This window comes from Epinephelus lanceolatus, chromosome 15 (genome assembly GCF_041903045.1).
Source record: "Epinephelus lanceolatus isolate andai-2023 chromosome 15, ASM4190304v1, whole genome shotgun sequence".
Taxonomy (NCBI): Eukaryota; Metazoa; Chordata; class Actinopteri; order Perciformes; family Serranidae; genus Epinephelus; species Epinephelus lanceolatus.
In genome coordinates, this window is record NC_135748.1 from 17,127,499 (window position 1) to 17,151,599 (window position 24,101).

Genomic DNA, 24,101 nt, shown 5'->3' on the forward strand with positions numbered 1-24,101 from the left:
AGACTTTGACAGCCATACGCCTGGTGGGTAATACCTTTACATCTTGGCCTGTCTGAGACATAGAATTTATTGTTTTATGGTTGTTTATAAGACATATGGGGAATATTTGATCATTAATGTCAGATATTATTCCGTTCTTTTTAATGTAAAAATTAGTGATTGGCACAGGACATGTGAACTCAAGTGGCATGACTTGAACAAGTCAGACTGAAATTACAAATTTGATGATGTTAGACTCAAAGTGACAAAATCAAAAAGACTTGCATCTCAACGTGGACTTAAACACCAATGACTTGTGACTTCACTTGGATTTCATTAATTTTTTTATTACCTTTAGATATTAAACATGCAACAACACACAATATCACTTCAAAGGAAGAACAGTCTTAGAGAAAATGTCTTAAGAATTTGGTTAGAGAAAGTTGTTTAAATGGCATAACATGTAAATACTAAATAGCACAAAATGACTTGTTTAGGACTCAAAACTCAGAGTTCTGGACTTTGGACTTAACTTGGCACTTTTCAGTCTTGACTTGAGACTTGACTTGGGACTTGAGTGCAATGACTTGAGACTTCCTCGTGACTTGCAAAGCAATGACACAGTCACACCTCTGATGACAAGTTCAGTACATCTGACAATGGTCATTACACTTTACCTATGGGTTAACTGAGGGCAATTATACAAATCTGTGTGTGAGCATCTTTTTCCTGTCTACAGATGTTTGTAGGCAGGGGGCAGGTCTCCCGCTGATTTCACACAGAGTGGGAAGGGAGATTGTTGTAATGTCACACCACAGGAAAGGAAGTCAAAAAGATCTCTTTTGAGAGAGAAGGGGGGAGGTCCGAGCTCTGTGGGGGGAAAACAACAATCAAGGTACTGTATCCCACAGAGGAGAATATCTGTGGGTTTCAGTCTAGTTCCATTGATGGCTGCCAAACCACTAAACTAGTAAACAAACAGTAAATGAAATCACAAGAGCTTACCTGGCCATGGTTTAGATTATAGTGGGAAGTTAGCCCTACCATGCTGTACTGTATAGAATGGTCTTTAGTAGCCTGGGCTGTGAATTAGAATCAGGATTATGTGAGGATAAGAGTGAGCAGCAATACCTGTCACTACTCCAGTGATGCCTCCCTATGATCACAGGGACGGGATCGTGGCAGAATGGTGTGTGTGTGTGTGTGTGTGTGTGTGTCCTTTTACAAAGTTCGGTCATGTTTGAATCTGTTTCCCCCCCTACCCAATTGGCATGAACAGTTGACCAGCTGTTCTTTGGCTCATGTCCAATTTTTCCACAAAATCTTGTGCAAGTCTGTGAATCTATTTACCCAATTAGCTTAAACACAAAAACACCTTCACTCACACAAAATTGGCCTCCATGAAAATTTTAGCCTCATGGGGCAAAAACTGTGGCCACCAAAGGGTGGAGAAATTTGTGAGAACTGACCGACCGACCTTTAGATTTGCTGGTCACAGCTAAAAACTGTTGCTTTGTTTTATTGAACTTTTTGTATGCTAGGATGAAAACAGCACAGTTTTATTTAATTGTGTCCATGCTTAGCTCAACCTAACATGGAATCCCCTTTGAAAGCAGTTTAAGCCCACGGACACATCAAAGCTATTGTATTAGTCATGATGGAAAGAGTTCTTGTTCCTTGATGTCGTCTTCTTACACTCCTGGCAGTAGTGAGGTCCTCAGTGCCTTGCATGTCCCCGTTTAACGAGGACATTTATTGCAGACCACATGGACCTGTAAACCAGGTTGAATAAGAGACTCATTCTGTGTCCTATAGAAGTGTTTCAGCCATGTGCTCACAAGTGGAATAATACACGTCTGTTTACATTTTGATGAGTGCAAGAATTCGAACAGAAATGTTTGTTTTGCAGTGTTTTCCTCTGTTCCCACACTGACCAAACGGCTTGGTTTTGATTACAGAGTTAGTTTCCACATGTCAAATCTGTGCTGTCATCAACCATACACCCCCACAGGAAAAAGCTCCATGACAAAGCACTTTGTTTAGCCAGCTCTATTAAGCTGTCATGACGTCAGGAGGCCTCAACACTGATCTCATTGTTTTGAGTGCCACTCACTTTGAGTGACCCTCTCTGTGAAGTCCATGTAGGCGAGAACTGGGAGAGAGTGGCTTGCACAAAGTCATCCCTTGTGGCTAACAGTGGATGGTAGCCAATACAGAAGCCTTGAGTTGGACAGAATTATAACATCCTGAAATGACTCAGAAGGAGGACAAGGAAGGTGTCAGAGTGATTGCTTAGATGAATATCCCAACTGGTATATTATACACAAACATGGCAAAATTATTTACTTAAGAAGAGGGAGTTTTATCCAGCATGTGGAAGATGTTACCTAAGAGGACACTGAAAGCTGTGTAAGCTGTCTGTCTGGTCAAAGGGAGAACTGTCTGTTCTTCTTCCTCCAGGGTGGGGCAACAAACAGGCAGAGGGAGAGAGAGAGAGAGAGGGCGAAGATGAGTAGGAAAAAAGTGTTCTTCAAAGTGTGAACCGGAATGCTTCAGAGTGGATGAAAAGCTCAGCCCCTAACTGAGAGGTCATATGTTCAGCCCCTGAAGCCGCCATTGTACAAATACCTCAGATAATTACTTGCATGACACAGCAAATGTTTTCACATGTGCCAGAGGGGATTCTTTTTACTGTCTTTAAAAGCAGCACAACAGCAGGTGAAATTGTAGCATCTTGGTTTGATTTCCTCTTAAACTGATGCCTTTGGGAACTTTTAGGCAGCGCCAGGCTCTTTCATTGGTACCGCCAGACTGTTTTTCTCCACCACCCTAAAGGTCCTTTGAGGTAATAGGCCAGAGACAGGCAACCTTGGCACACGGACACTAAAGGCTTCATCTTTGTGGCTCAGATGTATGTGTTAGTGAACCAAGAGCAATAAAGTAAGGGAAGTTTGAAGTGGGGTGCCAGTGCTGAGATGGCACTTTGACGGTACGATGTGTTTCCTGCGGCGATTCTGGAGGAGTTTACTGAGAATACTAAGTCAGAGCTTATTTGGGTCTGTGTCTGACTACTCAATACCAAGGTTGTGAATCAAGACATAAAATAGCCTAGTGGAATGAGGGATCCAAAACCAATGTAAAATAATTAGGATAATTTTCAGAGCTGTGCATTTTGCTTGCCTGCTGGTATTTTGATGGGTTGTTTTTTATTTTCAGTAAGTGCAGTCGTTTATATTTCAAAGTTTTAGACATCTTTGGCTGCAGATGTGAATGTTATGTCAGCACATGCCCTGCAGGAAATCCCTCAGATGATCCTTGGTTGTGACATATGTGGTTTTCTAGAGAAGTGGGCGAGGCTTCAATGTGAATTTGTGATCTGGTCTTGTCCAAGGTTTTAATTTGAGAGTACCCTTTTCCTTGAAGGATGGGATGCAGTTGGGGGGTTGGAAAAAGACACTAAGATAAGGAGATCCAGAATGTTTTTGTTAGCATGAAATGATACGTGTGTGTGCTTGTCCACATATCTCTATTTATATATACATATATATAGAAGACACTAATTCTTCTGTGTGAGAACCAGGCAGATAAATCTGAAAATACTGGCTGGAACCAAACATAAAATAAAAAACAGACAATTACTGTGCTGATATTGTGTAAACGCATATATTACATGCAAGCCAAAGCTTTTGCTAGGTCTGTGGACCATGTGTTTCATGTATGTGGGTTTGCTTCCAGGAGTGGCCCCTTCTCTTTAGCTTGTCCACAAGTACTGATGAAAAGTGAGCCACTGTCTGCAGAAGTCATTATCTTGTGATCCTCCCTGCCCTTGGTTCACATACACACAGCCGGAAAAGTCAGTCACGTTCATCCTCTGCCTTTGGCGAGGATCACCCTTTTGATGGAATGATTTAGGTATTTTATAAGTGACCCACACTGTTTTCATGGTTCTCCAAAATCTGGAACTCTTCATTAGTTTGTAGTCGTGGCCATTACTCTTCATATCTGGCGTTTCGCTGTCAAGGTGCACATCGTTCTTCTTGGCAAGCGGAGCAGCTGCTGTTATTTCTGCTCAGATCAGTGTCCAGGTCTTCTGTAATAGATTGATGCTGAGAAGGACTCATTGGGTGACAGAGAGACACGGTGGCTGCCTTTTTTTGCTGTATGGTTGCTTGACAGTTTCAAATGATCATGCATTGCACTTGTGGTAGATTTTTGATGCATCTCATTTTTCTCAGTTGGCTTTTTTGTAAGGCATCACTTGGTGACGTTTGATGAATGAGGTCTGAGAGAGACCACCCAGCTGAGTCGCTCTGCCTGTGATTATATCGTCATTAGGTGCTGGCATGTAGGGGCTTAGGGGGCTTGATTCAAAATCAGGATCGCAGTTGTGTGGGAGGCTATGTGTGGCACTGTATCTTCCTGCGGTTATTGCATATCCTCTATATGGCAGCCAGACCTGAGTATTAGGAGTCCGTCTCAGCATGGACATTCCTCTCAGCCAAGCATTTGCTGGCTGCCCATCATGAAACACCACCACAAAGTTCCCCTCCACTGAATGTCTGTGCTTTTCTCCTTTCATGATGATATCTCAGAGTGAGTGAAGGGGAGAAAGGGAGAGCGCAACATCTGCAATTGTAGCAAACACACTTTTGTGGGTCGGGTTTCCTCCGTTTCGATGGAAAATTAGAGTGCAGGCAGGAGAGGCGCTGAGGATATGTGATTTACGATTAGTTTTGCAGAGATTTTTCCAGCAGCGTCTGATTATGAAGGGAGAAAATCGGGTTGTTCAAACAGATCCTGGGAGGGTAGAGCAGAGACAGATGAATGATTGTTCATGGTTTTATCACTGGGGTTCTCAGTTTTGTCCATTTATGTGCCTCACTCACTTCCTCATACCTTCATAAATCTGCATTAGAAATCAACACCAAATGGACAAAGCCAAAGCGTTTTTGTGCCTTAGCACTAACACTGCCATCTTTGTTCAATTATTATGCATCGAAATGAATATAAACAAAGAAAAACCTGAGGAAATTCTTTAGGTAAACAAAATTAAAGTTGTTCCGCTACTTATTTTCCGTTTCCATATCCATTGCACACAGGCTGACTCCTTCCTCCTTGTTTATCCACAGAGCTTGGCTCACCTAGAGACTTGGTGACCAAAGACGTCACTGACACCAGTTTCGCAGTGTCTTGGGTCGCGGCCCCCGGTAACGTTCGTCAGTACCGCATCAGGTGGAAATCTCTGTATTCTGAAGAGACCGGGGAAAAGACGATACCTGGAGACACCACAGCCACAATCCTGGAGGGTCTCACCCCAGAGACACGTTATCAGGTCTCTGTGTTTGCTGTCTATGGCCGCGGAGAGGGTCAGCCATTGGTTGGAGAGGAAACCACGGATGGTAAGTTACTTAAGCTGCTTTAACTCCTCCACCATACATCTACTCCCTCGTCCTTCATCTCTCTCCCTTTACCTACATCTGCTCCCTTCTATTTTTGTTTCTTTTTCTTGGTATTTTTCCCAATGCTTCCCTCCTCTCTTATTTTCCTTTTCTGAGTTCCTGAATGTCTCGTCTTGGGGTTATGTAAAAATGTGTGAAGCTAAGGTAAGTGTGATTTAACTCTATGACCATAAAAGCATAAAAGCCATAAACGCTCTATGACCACAAAGGGACAGTTGCACATTTTTTTCTCCATGTGTAACTGTTAAGAAGATCATTTTTAAAGCCAAGAATGCAGCTTTAGACATCCTTGTCATAACCACATCTTAAGCTTGAGATATAAAGATATAATTTAGGGGATCATCACCTAGAAATATGGGGCGGTGATGCAGGTTTAAATGGGATCCATGAAATACACTTTGGCTGTGAGAGCCATTTTTGGGTGTTATGTAGAAATAGAGATCTGTCAGCAACACTTAACTGTGCTGAGCTGAGAGATAACGTCATAGCTGTTGGCATCCGCCTGAGCCATCAAGAACATAGAGTGTTTGCGTGCACATCTTTAAGACTGTGCGTGCGTGTTATATGTACGTACGGAGGTGACGCAATGTCCGCCACACCTGCACTTGTTTTTCATGGGAGATGAAGGACAGATAGGCACCAGCCTCTCCCTTGTTAGACTGCACTCATGCTTGGATGAGAAAAGCACATTGAGTGGAAAATCGCACCAGTTGGGAGGGAATTTGTCCACCAGTTAGTGAAATGGAATGTGCTTGAGGAAAAAAAATATTTCCAACCATCATTACTGTTTATTGATTCTGGCAAGCAAGAAATGTGGCATACACAGTGAACACAACCATGAGGCAGCTTTGTAAACTAAAATTTTCTCTTTAATTATTCCTTCCTTTGCCCTGCACCCACTATCTGTTGCTCTCTTTTCTCACACTCTACACAAATCACAGATCTCTGCGGGCAGAGCCACACACGGCAAACTTGGATGCTCTGCTTTTTTCCCTTAATAAAAGTCCTCCCTCTGAAGTAGAGCATTCTGAATATTTTCCTCAGCTCGTTTTCGAGGCCTCTTACAATTCACACTTGCCCTTCCTGCTCCGAAAATAAGAAACACTCTGTGGAGCACAATGGAAAAATGAAAACTATGGCTTTGCTCAAATTCACAAGACATCTAAGTCTGGCTCCCCAGCCCACCAACCAAACATGATCAATCATGTAAATTTGGGTCTGTTTAATGTATACCTCTAAAAATCAGAACTATTTGGGTAGGTTGTGTCCACACGCATATGGAAACTGAGCAGATACCCAGATGAAAGTCTGTGAGGTAGCCAAGCGTGTTACTGTTTAGTTTACTTACCAGCAGGAAAGCCATGCTGCTTATATTTCCAAAGGTATACTGGAAAAATTTGTGGTTAAGCACACATTTAGCATAGATTCCAACCTGAACAAGGCCCAAAGACTACTTTTTCCCTCAGACCATCCATTCATCATTTCTCCTCTTTAACCTTTGTTTGTTCTTTCTTGCTTGCAGTTTCGGCTGCTGGCAGAGCGATTGTTGTCTCTGAGGAGACAGAGAAGAGCATGAAGGTGACATGGCAACCAGCACCTGGCAATGTACTAAACTACCGCGTTACCTACAAACCCAAGGCAGGAGGGCGCCAGCTAGCAGCCAAGGTGCCCGGTGGCACCACCTTCACTGTGCTGAGGCGCCTTACCCCCCTCACCACCTATGAAATCGTTGTTCTGCCAGTTTACCGTTCCGGAGAAGGCAAAGCAAGGCAAGGGGAAGGAACAACACGTACGTTGGTTTATCATTACTTTAAAGTTGTTTGATTATTTAATACAAACTTAGTCACATCCTCATAACCCATGACAATAGCATACTAATTGACTAAAGCAGTATTGCAGTACTTATTTGTTCTATATCCTCATTCACGTAAAAGATTTAGTTTTTAATTTTTCATCATTCAGTTCTGTATTGTCAGTCTACTCAATCAATCTCATCTCTCCCTAGTGTCACCTTACAAAGGTCCTAGGAACCTCCAGACTTCAGAGCCTGCCAGGACCAGTTTCCGTGTAACATGGGACCATGCTCCTGGCGATGTTCGGGGCTACAAAGTCACCTTCCATCCTGTAGGTGAAGAAATTGACCTGGGACAACTCCTGGTTGGTCCCTATGACAACACTGTGGTCCTAGAGGAGCTGAGGTGGGGACTGATTTCTCATTTTCAATCTTATTCTCATATGAACTTTGAATGATATTCTAAAGTAAGTCATATAAAAAAATCTGGATGTTTTTTTTCTTCTGTCAACAGAGCTGGTACCAAATACGCAGTGAATGTATTCGGTATGTTTGATGGAGGAGAGAGTATGCCATTGGCTGGAGAAGAGAAAACCACTCTCTCTGATGCACCTGACCCTCCTCCTTATGTGGTATCAGGTAGTTATCTAATATCCTACTATACAACCCATATATAATAAATATGTGCTATATCATTAGAGGAATAACAGAGAACATATGTTTTATGCTGGAACTAAGTAAAACAGGAACAACTGAAATGGTTTTTGTCATTCTGTTACTATGCCTGTCATCACCTTCAAGGCAGCGTCTCCAGTATGTTATGTCTCTGGGCAGCAACAGTCAAACATTGGAGACCGTATCACATAGTAAATTTTTGCTTAGGAAAATAAGCTCTAAACCCATACCCCATAAAAGCTGACGAGTTTCCCTAAATGCTTTTCCTCAAAGCTAATTGTCTCACGAAATAACAGATGGAATGGCTATTCCATCTGTCTGCCCTTTTCTTGCTTTCTACTTTTCTGACACTTTGGGCTTCCGCTTTTTGTTTCCAGTCCAAGTACAGGCCAGTGTAGATTTGAGCCATACGCTTATAATCTGTTTGCAGTTAAAAATGTTTTTACTACCTTGTGAGTCAGAGCGCGGCAGACATTAAGTATGAGAAGAGGAAAAGATGTTTTGTTTGCTAGAATGAACTGGAAAGGTCAGTTTGACCACTCCGCGGCAGGTCCGGTCCTAATAAGGAGGCAGACACAGATTCAGAGACAGCTCCAGAAGAGGTGAGAGAGAGGTGAGAGAATCCCACTCTCTACTGTACCATCTGTTGACAACAGACCCGTTTTCAACAAGCCTCTGTAGCTTGAGGGCAAGGAAAGTTGTGGGTATGGAAAGTCCTTCTCGATTATTCCTTGTCCTAATTCACGAGGACCTGTTTTAAATTACAGTAGGACATAAATTATTACTGCAGTGTACCTTTACATATTTTTTTCCCTTTTTGCACTTTCATCTTAGCTAGTGGAAAGTCAGCAGTCTCAGATATTCCCTCTATTTTTAATATACCTCTAACAGCGTATGTTAAAAGACATGTTTTTGCGTCTCTACAGGCTTTATCTATTCTCCCCCTTGCTAGTAGTCTAAGCTCGACAGCTGGTTGTCTGACATGGGGCCAGGGTATGGGTTTTCTGTGTGAGCATACCAATCTGTAAATCAAACATATAACCTGTTTTCAGTTGCAGACAGTGGCAGTTAGTGCAACATCTGCCTATCTCCAATGCACATCTGCAGCCCTCTTTTAGGTTCCGAGGATTGGATGCCTTCCTTGTCATCAAAACAGGATGTGAATATTACCTTGCTGCTCTGGAGGGCACAGTAATCTCTCCATTGGAGGCCTTTGATATGTCACAGGCCATTAAGGGTGTACTCTCTTGACTTGCCTCTGGGACACATGGATCCAAAAAGAACAACTGAAAGAAATATTGCCTCGACATGCTACAAGACAAGAAGATAATAATTTACGACACCAGGAAAATAAAAGTTGTCAGATAAAAACCTCAGAAAGATTGGGTATTTTACTACTTGCCTGTGAATATATTGTTTGTTTGGCACCTTTGGGAATGTTTTATTATGTTATTTTGTTTGGTTTGATGCCAAAAATGAAAACTTTATGTCACAGAACTCTTCCCTCCTCTTTTCCTTTACCTCTCACACCTCTTTGAGCACCTCTCTTGACAATTCACCATGCACACCACTGTATGTACTTGAACATGGACTTCTCTTTTGTTTATCTCATTTGAAACTTTCAACTTTGTCCGATTAAGACTCTGAAATTTTGCCCTCTCAGAGGTGAGGTGTAAGACCACTTCACAGGCTGACATTGTGTTGCTGGTTGATGGCTCCTGGAGTATTGGGCGTCTCAACTTCAAGACCATTCGTGCCTTCATCGCCCGTATGGTGGGAGTCTTTGACATTGGCCCTGAAAGAGTCCAAATTGGTGGGTCTACCCAGGATAAGTGCATTTACAGTCAGCTGGTTATTACTAATAAAACAGGAAGGGGTCTCTTTGTATAACAAATGTATTTTGGTGTCTTCAGGTCTTGCTCAGTACAGTGGAGATCCAAAGACTGAATGGCACTTGGATGCCCATCAAACCCGGGAGTCTCTCCTGGATGCTGTGGCTAGCCTGCCTTACAAAGGAGGAAACACCCTGACTGGTACTTTGATATATTTATTTAAAGTGGGAGCACTGTCACTTTGACTTATGTTAGCACAGTTGAAATCTTACATTATGTGACAAGCAGGATGAAAAATCAACACTGATGTCTTCATTGCAGGTCTGGCTTTGAACTACATCCTCCAGAACAATTTCAAAGAGAATGTCGGGATGCGACCCACCTCTAGAAAGATTGGCGTGTTGATCACTGATGGCAAATCCCAGGATGATGTCATTGCCAACTCTCAGAACTTGCGTGATAGTGGAATTGAGCTCTATGCCATTGGTAAGTTCTGCTTAACTCCTTGAATAAAGTACAGCTGTCATATGTAGCAAAGTGCTCATGACTCCTATCTTCCCTGTTGCTCTCTAGGTGTGAAGAATGCTGATGAGAACGAGTTGAGGTCCATTGCCTCTGATCCGGATAGCACTCACATGTACAATGTGGCTGACTTCTCCTTCCTGTTGGACATTGTTGACAATCTTACTGATAACCTCTGTAACAGTGTCAAGGGACCAGGTATGTAAAGCCTCTTCCCCACCAAGCAGTCTGATTCTGTTTAGTTCAGTTCACTACACATTAGAACGGTTATTTTTGGGTTTCCATTGTCAGAAGTTGTGGATGGCACCAATAGAACTGTTCCCTTCTGTCCCGTTTCGTAACCCCTCTGTTAAGGTAACTAACACACCGATCCGATACTGAAAAGTGGATCTGGAAACACTGCAGTCTGTTGATTGGTTAAGAGAAAACCATCACCCTTGCTCGACAAGGAAGCAATGCACAAACCTGCTATTTTTCAAATCACGTCAATTGCAACAGAGACTCTGAACACTCAAGCCTGTTCTTTTTTGTTCTGAAAATTTTGGCGTGCAACCCTGTGGATGTTCAACAAGATGTGGACGTTCCTCTGCATCGTTGATGAAAAGGAAATACTGATTCAATGAAAAGACAAAACAGATTTAGGGTTAAGGTACATGTCTGTATGGGTTATGTACCGGTTCCAAAAGAGGGTACTATACCGAAAGTGTTTGGTGGAAATGCGGCTTCTGACTACTGACTATACACAAACGTGACTGATCAAATCAATGGAATCACTGTGGAATAGTGCACTGCATTGCAAGGACAGATGCCCTCTACCCAAAAATAATAACAGCCACAATTAGCCTCAGTGAAGTGCTCTATTCACAGACATTTGATGAGCAGTATAAATATAGTGTATAGGAGACAGTTGCATGTCTGGCCCACCATGGAAAGCAACACTAGAAGCAAAGAACTAGCCAAGCTCTTGGAAATGATTACATATCTATTATTTTCTTCCTCCCCTAATATTCTTCCTTCCTCCCTGGAGTAGGAAATTGTCTGCTCCTTAATCAAATTAAAGAGCTGCTATTGGATACTGCAGGGGAACTCCTTGGAGAGGATGTGGCTTTAAAGTCTCAGCGAGTGCCGTGGCATGTAGAAGGTTGTGTTAGGACTTGTTACTAAATAAGCATGTTTTTATCTGTTGCCACATCTCGTTATATCCCCTACTCCCCTCCTATATCCCCTGAGTGTATAACTCTATGAATGTCAAATAACCATGAAACGGTTCTGAAATGTAAAGTTTATAAAAGTGCAAAAGAAAGAAAAGCAATTAGGCACGCTTTTACACGATGTGATGGCCCTCATTGCAGTTTCTGTCTTTTCACCTGAACAGGAGGTGCACCTGATGCTCCCACTAACCTGGTGACATCAGAGGTGACACACCAGTCCTTCCGAGCCACTTGGACCGCCCCTGATGGCCCGGTGGAGAAGTACCGTGTGGAGTATGTGACTGTATCTGGGCGCCCACAACAGGTATACCAGCCTCACACAGCACAATAATGCACAATAACACTAAAAACCATCTTTACTTCCACTTATTCAATCATACAAAATATTGTAGTGAGTGTCGCGCCTCTTCCTCTGTGTGTTGAGGGGATTTTGGCTAAAATGTGTCCTGACCCACTAATTCTGAGACTAATGGGAAACTCCACTCAAATGTCTATTTTCAGCCTCCTGTTTGTGTTGGCCTCTCGCTGTTTGGGTGTCTAATTACGTTATGATCTGACACAGGGCGAGGAAACAAAAACACACAGCTCTCAGTTTAGAGGATTAGAGAGCAAATAATGACTTCATGAGTGATAGCTCCATTGGCCAGCAGGGTCTTGGCTCTGCAATGTGTGGAATAAGATGCATTTGTGGTGTCTGAATCTAATTACATGTAGGAGATGTTTGCTTTTTGTCCAGCTCCCGTTGTTGTGTTTAATAGTGAACATAGTGGATGAGGTTTTATTGTTGTTTATGGATCTGGAAATGAAGCACATGCTGAGTTTTAGTCCAGTAAAAACTTGATGAACAGATGGATTTCTGGTTTTTATTGGAGAGCTTTAGAAAATGCTAAGTAAACAGACAGAGCTTTTGATTGTTATTCTTCTAAACTGACACTGCAAAAATATATATTCATGGATGTATACATAAAGTAATAATCCATAATGTTTTCAGAAAGTCTCCACAGACTCACAAACCTCATCCAATGAAAGCTTTTGAAAGAGATTCTTGCAGATTACTCCTTTTGCTGCAATCTTCTACAGTAACTTTCCCGTCTGTTTTAGGTGTTTGTGGACGGCACTGAGACCACAGTGGTTCTCCAGGGCCTCAACCCCCTGACTGAGTACGAGGTCAGCGTCTACTCAGTGGAAGGAGAGGAGAGCAGCGAGCCTCTCAGAGGAACCGAGACCACACGTATGTCTTTTGTCTTGCGTTTTGACTTCCATCTCATTTGGTTTAAAGAGATCCACTTATAAAAATCCATATATGGTAAAAGTTGGGAATGTAAACAGCCTAAACTAATCCAACAAGAATTGTCTGACTGGTCTTGGATCATTAATCATAGATGCAACCATTTCCCACTGAGGGAAACCCAGATAAATGGGGTTATCAAAGAACAACAGTTTAAATTTCTCCCGGCTCTTAAGCACTTGTAAACCTCTAGCCTTTACTTAGTATTGACTTCACTTTCCCTTCTGGGTCAGTCTCTATCTCTGAGTCTCTCTGGCTTAGTTGACACAAGCTGTATGCACTCAGTGACAGTGATTCCAGCGTGGTCTGCTTTAATAAACATTCATAGGTAATAAATATATCTTGGCCTTGTTTATAAAACCATATGTGGCTGCAAAAAGATAGCAATCGTAAAACTTAATTAGATGCCAATTCAAAGGCAATTTATGTGATTATACTGGGGTTCAAGCACAATTTTGACTTATTTCTTTGTTTCTTTTAAAATGTTGTAAAATTCTGTTTTACGGGTGCTTTCTTTAGGGTGGCAGAGATTTAATAGCTTTATATAGTATCTATAAAAGAACATATTAAATAGCGCTGATTGTTGAGTTTGCGCAGTTTGAATGGCGTATAAAAAGGCCAGAGAAACTCTGCAATCAAAGAAACATTCAAAACGTGTATATCTGTGTGTCCCTGTGAACATATATACATATGTGTGTGTGTGTGTGTGTTTACCCATATATGATTGTAATAACCTCAGTTTCATGTGTTTCACATCATTGCTTGATTATCTAGTGCCCCTGAGTGTCGTGAGGAGGATGGACATTTATGATGAACAGACCACTACTATGCGTGTGAGATGGGAGGAGGCACTGGGTGCTACTGGCTACATGCTGCTCTACAGCGCCATCAATGCCACTCAGCCCACCCTTGAGCAGGAGGTAAGATACACCTTTGGAGCACAGTGTGACTGAATGAAAAGGCAAACAGACAATCAGCTGTGGACATGACAGATTTTGACAGATACACATACACATGTGTTTATGTTAGACACAATTGCACACATTTGCATTCACTCATATGCACCAAACACATCGCTAAATACTAGAAGTGACCGAACGTTGCGGCCCACTGTCAGCACTTCTTGACAAAACACAGACGTCACGCACTGAAATAACATTTTACAAAGCCACCAGTGTTTGCCTCATCATTGAGGAGACAAGGCAGAAGGGGAATATACAGAGGAACACTGTTAGTCACAAAGGGGTGGGTGAACCATGAGCTCACCCTGCCAAGGGAACATCATCATTTGTACATGAGGTGTCAAACCCCAGTGGGCAGAAAACCGGAATCAGCAGATGTGCCGCAACCAAAATATTTCTCCCATTGTTTAAATGTCTCTGCTTATGTCACTGATGAGCCCCCGCTGTCCACTTCCTCTCTGACCTTATGTTGTTTGTTTGGTCTGGTCCCCTTGCAGATAAGAGTTGGAGGGGATACAACTGATGTCCAGCTGGTGAAGTTACTCCCCAACACGGCCTACTCACTCTCCCTCTTCGCCCTGCATGGAGAGTCAGCTAGTGAACCACTGACCAAGCAGGGAGTCACCCGTATGTAGTCTCTGACTCTTGTTTATTTGTGATATCTGACAGTAGGTCTATGGGGGCCACTGTGGACTCAACATTGTCCTCATGAATGCTTAACCCTGAAACTAACGCTAACCTCCTAACCTTTAGTGCCACTGCCACCTGCGGGCAAACTGACGGTTCGTGACATCACCCACAGCACCATGAGGCTTATATGGGATGCTGCTCCTGGGCTTGTTCGCAAATACCTCATCACGTACAGGCCTGAGGATGGGGAGGCTAAAGAAGTGAGTTTAGTTCCAATCCTGTTCTTTTCCGACTAAAACCAGGGAATACATGTAAACAAGATGTTAGCAGTCTATGTTTTTACCAGTCCTTTACTCTCATGCTTTCTTTACGATTTCTAATGTCTGTTTCAGCCATTAGGTTTGATGGTGATGAATTTATATAGATATTTTTCACTGATTCCTCCATATATTGGCTAAGACCACATAATGGGGACTGCAGCTGGTTGGATGGACATTAGGGAATGTTTCTGAGTCCAGTGAAAAGATTATGAAACTATCAGAATCTGGTTTTGCGGAGGTAAAAGGGATGATTTGGACAGCTACTTTATAGTTGCACATCCCCTTTTAGGAGTTCTTGGGCTACAGCAGCAAACTCTGTGGTCTGCGTTTTGCTACTTCCTTAGCCATAAATCAGGTGGAGGTGATCCTCAAAGCTCCTCTGATGGAAACACACATGTGAAAATGACTAATGGGCGGAGGATGCAAAAATGCAGTGCGTGGGCAGGAAGAGCTTACTGCCCAGAAAGTAACAGAATGTCATGTTTGACCTCATGGGTTATGTGATAGAGCCCAAAAAGGGAGAGTATGCCACTCACAGCGCATACAGCACACATTCATTCTAGATGAGGCCTTTTGCATGGTTTAATAGTCCAAGGAAACAAATAAGGTGAGACCTATAACTCAAATTAAGATGCAAAAGATCAGACAAACATGCAGCAACTGTTCAAGTTAATTGGTCTTTAGAATGAATCCCCTAAGTTAAATTTTTTGGAAATCAACTAATAAAACTTAACGAGATCAAGAGCAGTAAAACCAGTGTGGTGTTTCCTATAAGTCTTCCAGGTGTTCTTTTGTTTGTTTTTTGTTCTTTGTTGCTTGTTTGTTGTGTGTCGTTTTGTTCCCACTTTCCTCTGGAAACAAAGTTTTATACCTTCTGGTCAGATTTCCTACTGGTCTTATAAGAAGCGCATTCCTACTGTCGCCAGTGTTCCTGGAAACTCATGCTGTGAACAGAATTAAGGTTTTGCAAGACTTGGCAAAATGTGGCTAAAGAGAAAAACATCTGAAGTTCTTTGTGCTCTCTCATACATAATTATATATATATATACATATATATATATATATATATATATATATATATATATATATATATATATATATATATATATATATATTTGCATTATTGATTTTGTATAGTAATGTTTAACACTTTGATTGTTCTGCAGCTGGAAGTGGGAGGAAGTGTGACCACCAAGCAATTAGACAACCTGATCTCACAGACTGAGTATGGCTTGGCAGTTACTCCCATCTATGATGAGGGACCTGGTCAGCCGATGTTGGGAAATGCAATCACTGGTGAAAATCATCATTATTGTTACATTACAGATAACGGCAATGTCCCCTCATTTGCCTGCTTTTCACTAAAATAGAGACCACACTTAAGCTCTCTCCCTTTGTTCTGTAGATGTGGTTCCTGCCCCAAAGAATCTGCGATTCTCAGACGTGACCCAGACCAGCTTCAGAGCTACCTGGGAGCATGGAGCCCCTGACGTGGCTCTGTACCGCATTGGCTGGACCAAGAGGGGAGATACCAACTTCCAATATGTAAGAGGAAACCAGCTGTCCATAATGTTTACATTTCTAATAAATTGCACAGATATTTCCTGATGAGTCCCACAGAAAGTTTATTGGCGATGCTTTTTGTTCTGCAGGCAGAACATCTAAAAAACAGACTTTTTGCACCAATCCACTAATAATCACTCAAATATGATAGTCATGTTGCTTGTCTTTGGTTTGTATTGGCGCACATTTCAGGGAAGTACCTCCCCTCATGCTGTGATTGTGTTTTCCTTATCAGGCCATCCTGAACAACGATGAGACAACCCACCTCCTGGAGAACTTGGAGCCAGACACGCCCTATGACGTGTCTGTTACCGCAATCTATCCAGATGAATCGGAGAGCGAGGATCTGCTGGGCACTGAGAAGACATGTAAGATGCGCACCCCAGCCGGTCTTTGATGGCGACTGTACAATCACTTCAGTTAACTCTGTTTTGCTTCAGTTGCTTTGACAGAATCTCTGTTGGATCTTGATTTAAGGCTAGACCAATGATTTACCTTTCGACTTTATCTTCTGGAAATTTGCTAATGAAATGTTGAGCGAAAGGGTATGCCCATTATACCTTTCTATTTCTGCCTCTAGTGCCTATAGGGTCCAAGCAGGGTGATAACAAACGTAAGTATGTTCGCGGTAAAGCAAGAGGATGCTTTTTTCTTTCAAGTGACGAAAGCATGTTTTTAAGTTTTTTTCAACCAGTCATCAGCACTTTTGTCCATTGAACAACCATCATTACATCATCAAGCAAGGCCCTTAACCCATCCACCGCTCCGGTGGTGCTGTGATGCACCTGACACAGCCGATTTTATTATGTGTTTGTCTGTCCTTGTCTGTCTCATTGTTCATACCATTCATCCCATGGCTGTTCCTGAATCTGTTCTGACTCAGTCAAATGACAAATGGCTGAAGATGGATTTTGACTATGCATGCCGCGCAAAACAAGGATTTGAATCCTTGTTTTTGCAGCCCATTCCATCATCCATCATCCATCATCCATCATTCATCATCCATCCATCCATCCATCCATCCATCCATCCATCCATCCATCTATCCATTGCATTTATCCATGCATTATGAACCCATCCATTATCATCTATCCATCAATCCATTGCTGTTTGCGAGAATCCATCCCTGCTTCAGAAAAGACAAAGTCCCAGAAGAGGACTGTCTTTTCATCTTTAAAGCTGCAATCCTTGATACACATCAGTGGCAACTGGACTTAACAAAAAGTAAAACACGTGAATTATCTAGAAGTAACTGATATTTGACGGCAAATTAGGTTTTTAAGATGTTCAAAACAGAGTAGACATTTTGACATGAGCTTAACCAAAGTATCAAGGACTGTGTCTTTAAAAGATAATGTGGAGGAAATCCATGGAATAAGTGCTCATGCAACATATAACGGGTAGACACATATTGACATAGTTGTAATTGTGGTATGTGTGTGTGCCTGCGTTTTCCAGTACCTATGGGACCTCCAACCAACTTGGTTGTGTTCAACGAAACCACCACCACTCTGAACGCCAGGTGGAATCCAGCACCAGGCCGTGTCCAGAACTACAGGATCACTTACGTGCCCACAGCTGGAGGCAGGAGCCAGACTGTAAGTCAACGAACCAACACGCCATACATCTAATACACAGTGTTTATAACTGCTCTGTGTAGCAATCATGTTTCAGAAAATTAAACATAAGGCATACCATTCATTTACGAGGTGTTTTTATTTCTCATGCAAAGATTCTCGAAACACCAAAGAGCAGATTGAGGTTTTAGTAAAATAAGCATTTCTCTAACAGAGATATGCTTTGGTACATTAATGGAAAAGAAGAAACACAAGTTATAACTTAAACGGAGTAATGTACAAAAGGAAACACAACAGTAACAGCAGTACGAGGTATTAAAATATTAGCTACTCACTCCTTAATCATCTTAGCTTTATTTGCCTCCAAGAAATATACGTGCACAGCTAAAAGCCACCATCAGTATTGCATTATTTTAGTTTATCCTAAGTCAAATCTCTTAATCTGTTGTTTGGATATGGCAGCATTAATGTGGACAAAAACCCCTTCCTAGTTTTTCTCCATATTTCCTGTCTCCTACTGGTCATATTCATTTTTGGCTGCCTTTAGAAATATGCAAAAGTCTTTTTGGATGACAGTTGAAGGTTTGGTTTCAATTTGCTGCCAGACATTTCTCATTGCTTCCACAAGAAAGACTTAAAGAGGAACTACGCTCCCTTTTAACATTCATACATGTAATTCCTATGGTCTTAGGCAGTCTAGAAATATTAGTAAACATGAACAACTCTCTCCCAAATGCAAGAATTAGAGTGCTAAAACTCAAATTTGTGATGTCATGTCAAAGTCTGGAGCTGCTCCATAGACAATAAATTGGTAAAGATGTTCTAGATGACACTGAGAGCACACAAAGAAATGATCTGTTTATACATGGGTACATTTTACTGTTTCACAACTGAAAACACTACAGTGGAATAGAGCTCATTTGGGTATAAAAAAGAAAACAAACTTTCCGCGGGTCGAAAAAATAAGTCTCCAATTCATTGTCTATGGAGCAGCCCCAGACTTACTACTTGACATCACAAGTTTGAGACTTACCTTTCTGGTTTCTGACTTTGAGAAAGCAGATCATGTTCACAAATATTGACTGAACTTTCCTAGGCTGTGGAAACAACAGGTTAAAATGCTTAATTTAGTTGGTGTTTCCCTTTAAAGGCAAGTGTGCTAAATGGTGCCGATGCACATGCCTTCACACAAGACAACAGTGATAAGCACCCCAACAAGCTGCAAAACACCCTCCCTTAAATCAGTGTTAGATGTTCCAAACAATTTTGTAGAAAAATATTTCATCCTCACTACTTGGCATTTATGGGTTGTGAGAAGTTGCTTAGGAGAGATAAAAATTCAATGTCATAAGAAGTTCACATGACATATTTTGAGGTCTGAAAATTTAACAGCTCTATGGGGAGACAGTGTGCAGATACATCACAGATTAAACTTTGATGGTTCACATGCAGTGTGTGTGCTGTTTGGCCATCTGCAAGCTGTGTGTGTGTATGTTTGTGTACATGGAAAATGGAACACATTTGACCAGTCAGGTCACTGTACACTTGTGTAATGAGAGAATACGGTGCCATGGGTGTCATATAATGTGCTTTAAGTGCTGCACAAAGTCGCTGCTTCCATAAATCTTGGTTCACTGTTCTTTCGCCCATTTTAATAAGGTCCACACTGCATCCAACATGTGTCATACTGGAGAGGGCAGCTGAAGGTTTAAGCTGTTTTTATTTCCTTATAATTTACTCTGTAAATTGAAGTTTTGTGCAAAATTCAGCTTGGGCTCAGCTGGTGTTACGTAGGTCGTTGGTTTACCATTAGTTTCCCTTTTAACACAAAGTGAAATGTTTTCCTCTTTAGTACTTGATGAAATTTAGTTGCACTGATTGCCTTGGTGATATCACACTGAAGGGTTGATGGAAAACTGGAAGCCAACAAGCTAGCGTCAGCCAAGTTGTCTTGGTTCACTGTCAGGATTTCAACAAGTGCAGCTAAAAGGGAGTTTTGCATTGTTTCGTCTGGGACAACAAGTCTGTTTTCGGAAATGTCTGACACAACATTTTGCACTTGTGTACAAGAAAACTACCACAATGCCAATTTATATTACTTCCTTCCTTCGATTTTCTTTTTCCTTGTTGATAAAAGATTCAGCCATTCGGTTGAGACACAGAGCTGTGCAGTGATTAAAGAAAAAGCACTATTATACACAAAGTCACATGCAAACACACAGACAGAAATAATGCTGTAAATTCATCACCAGTCATGACTGTGACAAGACATCCGACCGTTTCAGCCATCAGCGCACAGATTTACCTTGGCCAGTGTGCTGTATATTAATCATGTCCAAAAACATATTAAAAAACATTCCTTCTCTGAAATGTTGACAGTGCAGTAGTTTTCAGGTACAATTCTTTCCATCAGGTTATTGACAACAATTTAAGGCATGCATGGAGAGGTGTTTAACTCTTTATCCCATCCGATAAACAGATCAAATATCTTTTCCCGCTGTGTTTACTGGAGTTGCTGAAGGTTATTAAAGGCTACAGCAAGACTTTTGTAGGAAAAGCAAATTCTTTGTCTTTCACTATAGACGACTAAACAAGTTAATGATTGTCTAAGTAACTAAATTCAATATGATCACCAAGGGTTTACAAACATTTAAAGGGACAGTTCACCCCAAAATCAAAAACACATATTTTTCCTCTTACCTGTAGTGCTATTTATTAATCTAGATCGTTTCGGTGTGCTTTGCCGAGTATTGGAGATATCGGCTGTAGAGATGTCTGCCATCTTTCGAATATAATGCAACTAGATGGCACCTGGCATGTGGTGCTCAAAGCGCCAAAAATTACATTTGAAAAACTCAACAGCAATGTCTCTTTCCAGAAATCATGATCTGGTTATTCAAGTTAATCCATAGTAGTTTCATGGAGGAATTATTTTCTTTCTACTGAACTACACCTGTCAACCGTTTCACTGAGGAGAAGGAAACATGCATCTACTCATGGACGAGAGGCTTGTCCTTGTAACAGCGTGAGATGTAAACATTATTCTGGGTGTCCTAGCAGTAAATGCATGCTTCGTTCTGCGCAGTGATATGGTTGGCTGATGTTTGGTAGAAAGCAAATAGTTCCTACCTGAATCTCAAAACAAGGACTATGAATTATCTTGAGTAACTGGGTCATGATTTTTGGTCATTACTGTTGAGTTTTTCAAATGTACTTTTTTGGTACCACAAGCTGAGTGCCATCTAGTTCCATAATTTTTGAAGGAATCTCTATGGCTAATATCTCCAACACTTGGCAATTCACATAAAAACAAACTAAATTTATAAATAGCACTACAGATATGAGAAAAAAATGTGGATTTCTGATTTTGCAGTGAACTATCCAATTACGAGTCATAATAATAGTTTTTTAACAAGACATAAGCCAAGGAAGTTGACATGTATTCCTCCCTAACTAGACCCAGATTGGAGGAAAGAAAACCACTGTCCTGCTTCCCAAGCTGACCCCTGACACCGAATACTCCATCACTGTGGTGGGGGTCTACGCCAAAGGAGTTGGTGGGGAGCTGAACGGCATTGGAAAGACTAGTGAGTTATGCTCCTCTTTGCATGCGCTCAAATGTCAAGTGATAACAGTGACACCTCATGATGACTGTATACAGTTGTAGTAGTGCATTCAGGTAAATACAGACGACACTTCAACTCTATCATCCTTTTATCTTACCTCAGAGCCTTTGGGCGGTGTTAGGAACCTGCAGGTCACTGACCCCACTACCAGCACCCTGAATGTCCAGTGGGAGGCTGCTGAGGGTAACGTGCGCCAGTACAGGATCTTCTATGTCCCTGCGGCTGGAGGAGAGGAGGAGATGGTAAGCTGGAAAACAGGTCTAGAACATTAGAACATGTTGAGTGAGATGTGCCTGTCTCTTTATACCATATCTGTAGTGGCGAGAGCACAGCCTGATGTATGTCTTGTTATGCTTCTGTCCAGGCCCAGGTATCAGGCAGCACCTACAACACTGTGCTGAAGAACCTGCAGTCTGATACTGTCTACACTGTAACAGTGGTTCCTGTCTACTCCGCTGGAGAGGGACAACGCATGTCTGAGAATGGCAAAACCTGTAAGTGCTGCATGCATTCAATCATTAGTGTAGGTCACAAATGGTGATCAATGCAGGGACGCTGAGGAGCAGCAGTGATATCTTTGGTAGGCAGCTCTTAGGGTTCAGAAAAGTCCAGGCAGATTGAAAAGAGGATCTCTGAGAATGACTTACTACATGACGGCAGTGGGATTTCAGGAATCCATTCATGTCTGTCCAGAGTGAACTTACTGGCCTTGGTTCCTGGCTGGCTGTTACTGAATGTCAGAGAACCTTCAATGAGGCAGCCATTTATAACTGTTTCAGATCATCCAAATCCTTTCAAAAGCTGTAAGCCAAGCCAAACCGATCAAATGCCATTGGTTTCTAAAGAGGTGCTTTAATATGCACTTAGTTCACACCTCACATATGAAATTTAACATAAGACATAACATAAAATGACAGTATTAAGCTCAGTCAGCTTAGTTTGAACTTCTTTGAAGAACTCAGATTTTTCCAGTTTCTCCCACAATTTCAAACCACCAATCTCTGCTGGGAATGAGTCAGCATTTTGCGGGCTGATTGCGTAGGAAGGAATTCCTCTGACTTGGCAGCATTATAATGGTGTCTCCTCTCTTTTTACCGTAAGATTGTCCATTTATAGGCTGGAATGAAGGGTAGTGGTCAGGATAATGGTGGGGCTCGGGGAATGGGGGAGGGTATATACTGAATAATTGGCCCTCCTTTGGGAAAAAGAAACAGAAGGGGGGGTTAGAAATGAATGGAGTGCATTATATGTTTTATGGCTCTCAACTCACTTGGCTAAGGTCATGCTCCATGCCCGCTACTGTTACCCCCATTTTCCTTTCTGGAGCAATGGTCCTTCATGTTTTGTGGCTTTTTTTCCTCGACATGTTAACCAAACTCTTATACAGTACATACAGTATATGAGATCATACTGCCGCTAACCTTGTAACTCTTGGCCCTCTGTAGAATACACTGTCATCTCCATTTAAACTGAAGTGCCTCATTGTACCGTCCCCTCTTCATGCAATTTACGGAAGGATCTGCTCTCACTGTTTGAGCTAACTTTGCAAGCCACTGGCTGTTAATTGTGCCTTAAAATTCAAAGCGGCTTTTTAGGCACAAGGGATTGGTTTGTGTAACTTTAAAGTACGGAAGCTCACTCACTGTGTTGTGCCCACTGCGTTTTTTCCTCTGCATTTATGGGGTTATAATGGGGAGCAGCACAAAGCCTCTAAACATCTGCTTTGGTTTGTTAAGAGGCAAGCTTCACACAGGGCTGCACATTCGCCTTGTATATCCTTTTCATTAACCTTCAGGGCACTGACAGGAAATGTCCTGTTGATAGCAGTATTGTTAAATAATGTCTTAAACTTGTCTCTGTTGGTTGCCAGCCAGTATTGTTCCCATTTCATTGAAATGTTCTCATGTAGTCATCACACTGTTCTGGCTGTCCACAAAACTAGTCTAGACCATAGTAAGTGAGACAAAGGGAGGATGGTAGTGCCACTAGTTAAACTCTTAAAGGTGTCATTTAAACACTTGTAAATAACCCCCATGGAACCTCATAAGATAAAAATTAATAGTACTAAAACACACATACAAATAGGAACACATGACATGCATTTGTTTAGCAATATTACGGGTGATGTTCTCATGTAATTGATGGTTTTACTGACCTCTATACCTGACCTAAACAATCTATTTTTGTCTCCTCTGCCTTATCTAATCCTCTCTCTCAATCTATCTCCCCAATCTTTACAAACCGCTTGACTTGCTGCCCTTTAACCTCACCCTGTCACTATTCTTTCCTCTTTGTCTAACCTTCCTCTCATCAATCTTCTTCCCGCTTTGTACCCCGTTTTTGCTTTACCTTAACCCTGTTCTTCTCCCTAACCTCTCACTTCCTCATCCCTAACCTCGGCCGTACCACACAACATTCCTGGCTCTGCAGTGGTGCGTAGCCCTGTCAGGAACATCAGGGTTTTTAACCCCACTACCAACACTCTGAACGTTCGCTGGGAGCATGCCACAGGCCCAGTCCAGCAGTACCGGGTGGTCTATGCTCCTCTGACTGGCGCCAGACCCTCTGAGTCGGTGAGTTTCCATCCACGGTGTGGTGAGAAGTGTGGTATAGCACATATATATAAAAAGACATTGGTGCACAACAGCACCCATAACTACAAGTA

At 41.9% G+C, this 24,101-nt stretch overlaps 1 protein-coding gene across 4 annotated transcripts in view; it reads left to right on the forward strand.

Moving 5' to 3' along the window:
* Positions 1-24,101, forward strand: part of col12a1a (collagen, type XII, alpha 1a) — a 60,243-nt gene that overhangs the window by 12,233 nt on the left and 23,909 nt on the right. For 2 of the 4 annotated variants that reach the window (XM_033641905.2, XM_033641907.2), the window contains exons 14-35: positions 5,109-5,378; positions 6,961-7,227; positions 7,444-7,636; positions 7,745-7,869; positions 9,569-9,718; positions 9,819-9,938; positions 10,059-10,223; positions 10,311-10,457; positions 11,635-11,774; positions 12,572-12,701; positions 13,533-13,678; positions 14,218-14,347; positions 14,474-14,610; positions 15,837-15,966; positions 16,076-16,215; positions 16,469-16,601; positions 16,814-16,846; positions 17,692-17,831; positions 21,268-21,397; positions 21,539-21,678; positions 21,801-21,930; positions 23,867-24,009. In XM_033641905.2, the coding sequence (XP_033497796.2) occupies positions 5,109-5,378; positions 6,961-7,227; positions 7,444-7,636; positions 7,745-7,869; positions 9,569-9,718; positions 9,819-9,938; positions 10,059-10,223; positions 10,311-10,457; positions 11,635-11,774; positions 12,572-12,701; positions 13,533-13,678; positions 14,218-14,347; positions 14,474-14,610; positions 15,837-15,966; positions 16,076-16,215; positions 16,469-16,601; positions 16,814-16,846; positions 17,692-17,831; positions 21,268-21,397; positions 21,539-21,678; positions 21,801-21,930; positions 23,867-24,009 (3,239 nt within the window). The remainder of the gene's footprint in view (positions 1-5,108; positions 5,379-6,960; positions 7,228-7,443; positions 7,637-7,744; positions 7,870-9,568; positions 9,719-9,818; positions 9,939-10,058; positions 10,224-10,310; positions 10,458-11,634; positions 11,775-12,571; positions 12,702-13,532; positions 13,679-14,217; positions 14,348-14,473; positions 14,611-15,836; positions 15,967-16,075; positions 16,216-16,468; positions 16,602-16,813; positions 16,847-17,691; positions 17,832-21,267; positions 21,398-21,538; positions 21,679-21,800; positions 21,931-23,866; positions 24,010-24,101) is intronic. The other 2 variants (XM_033641906.2, XM_033641908.2) reach the window with 2 other exon arrangements.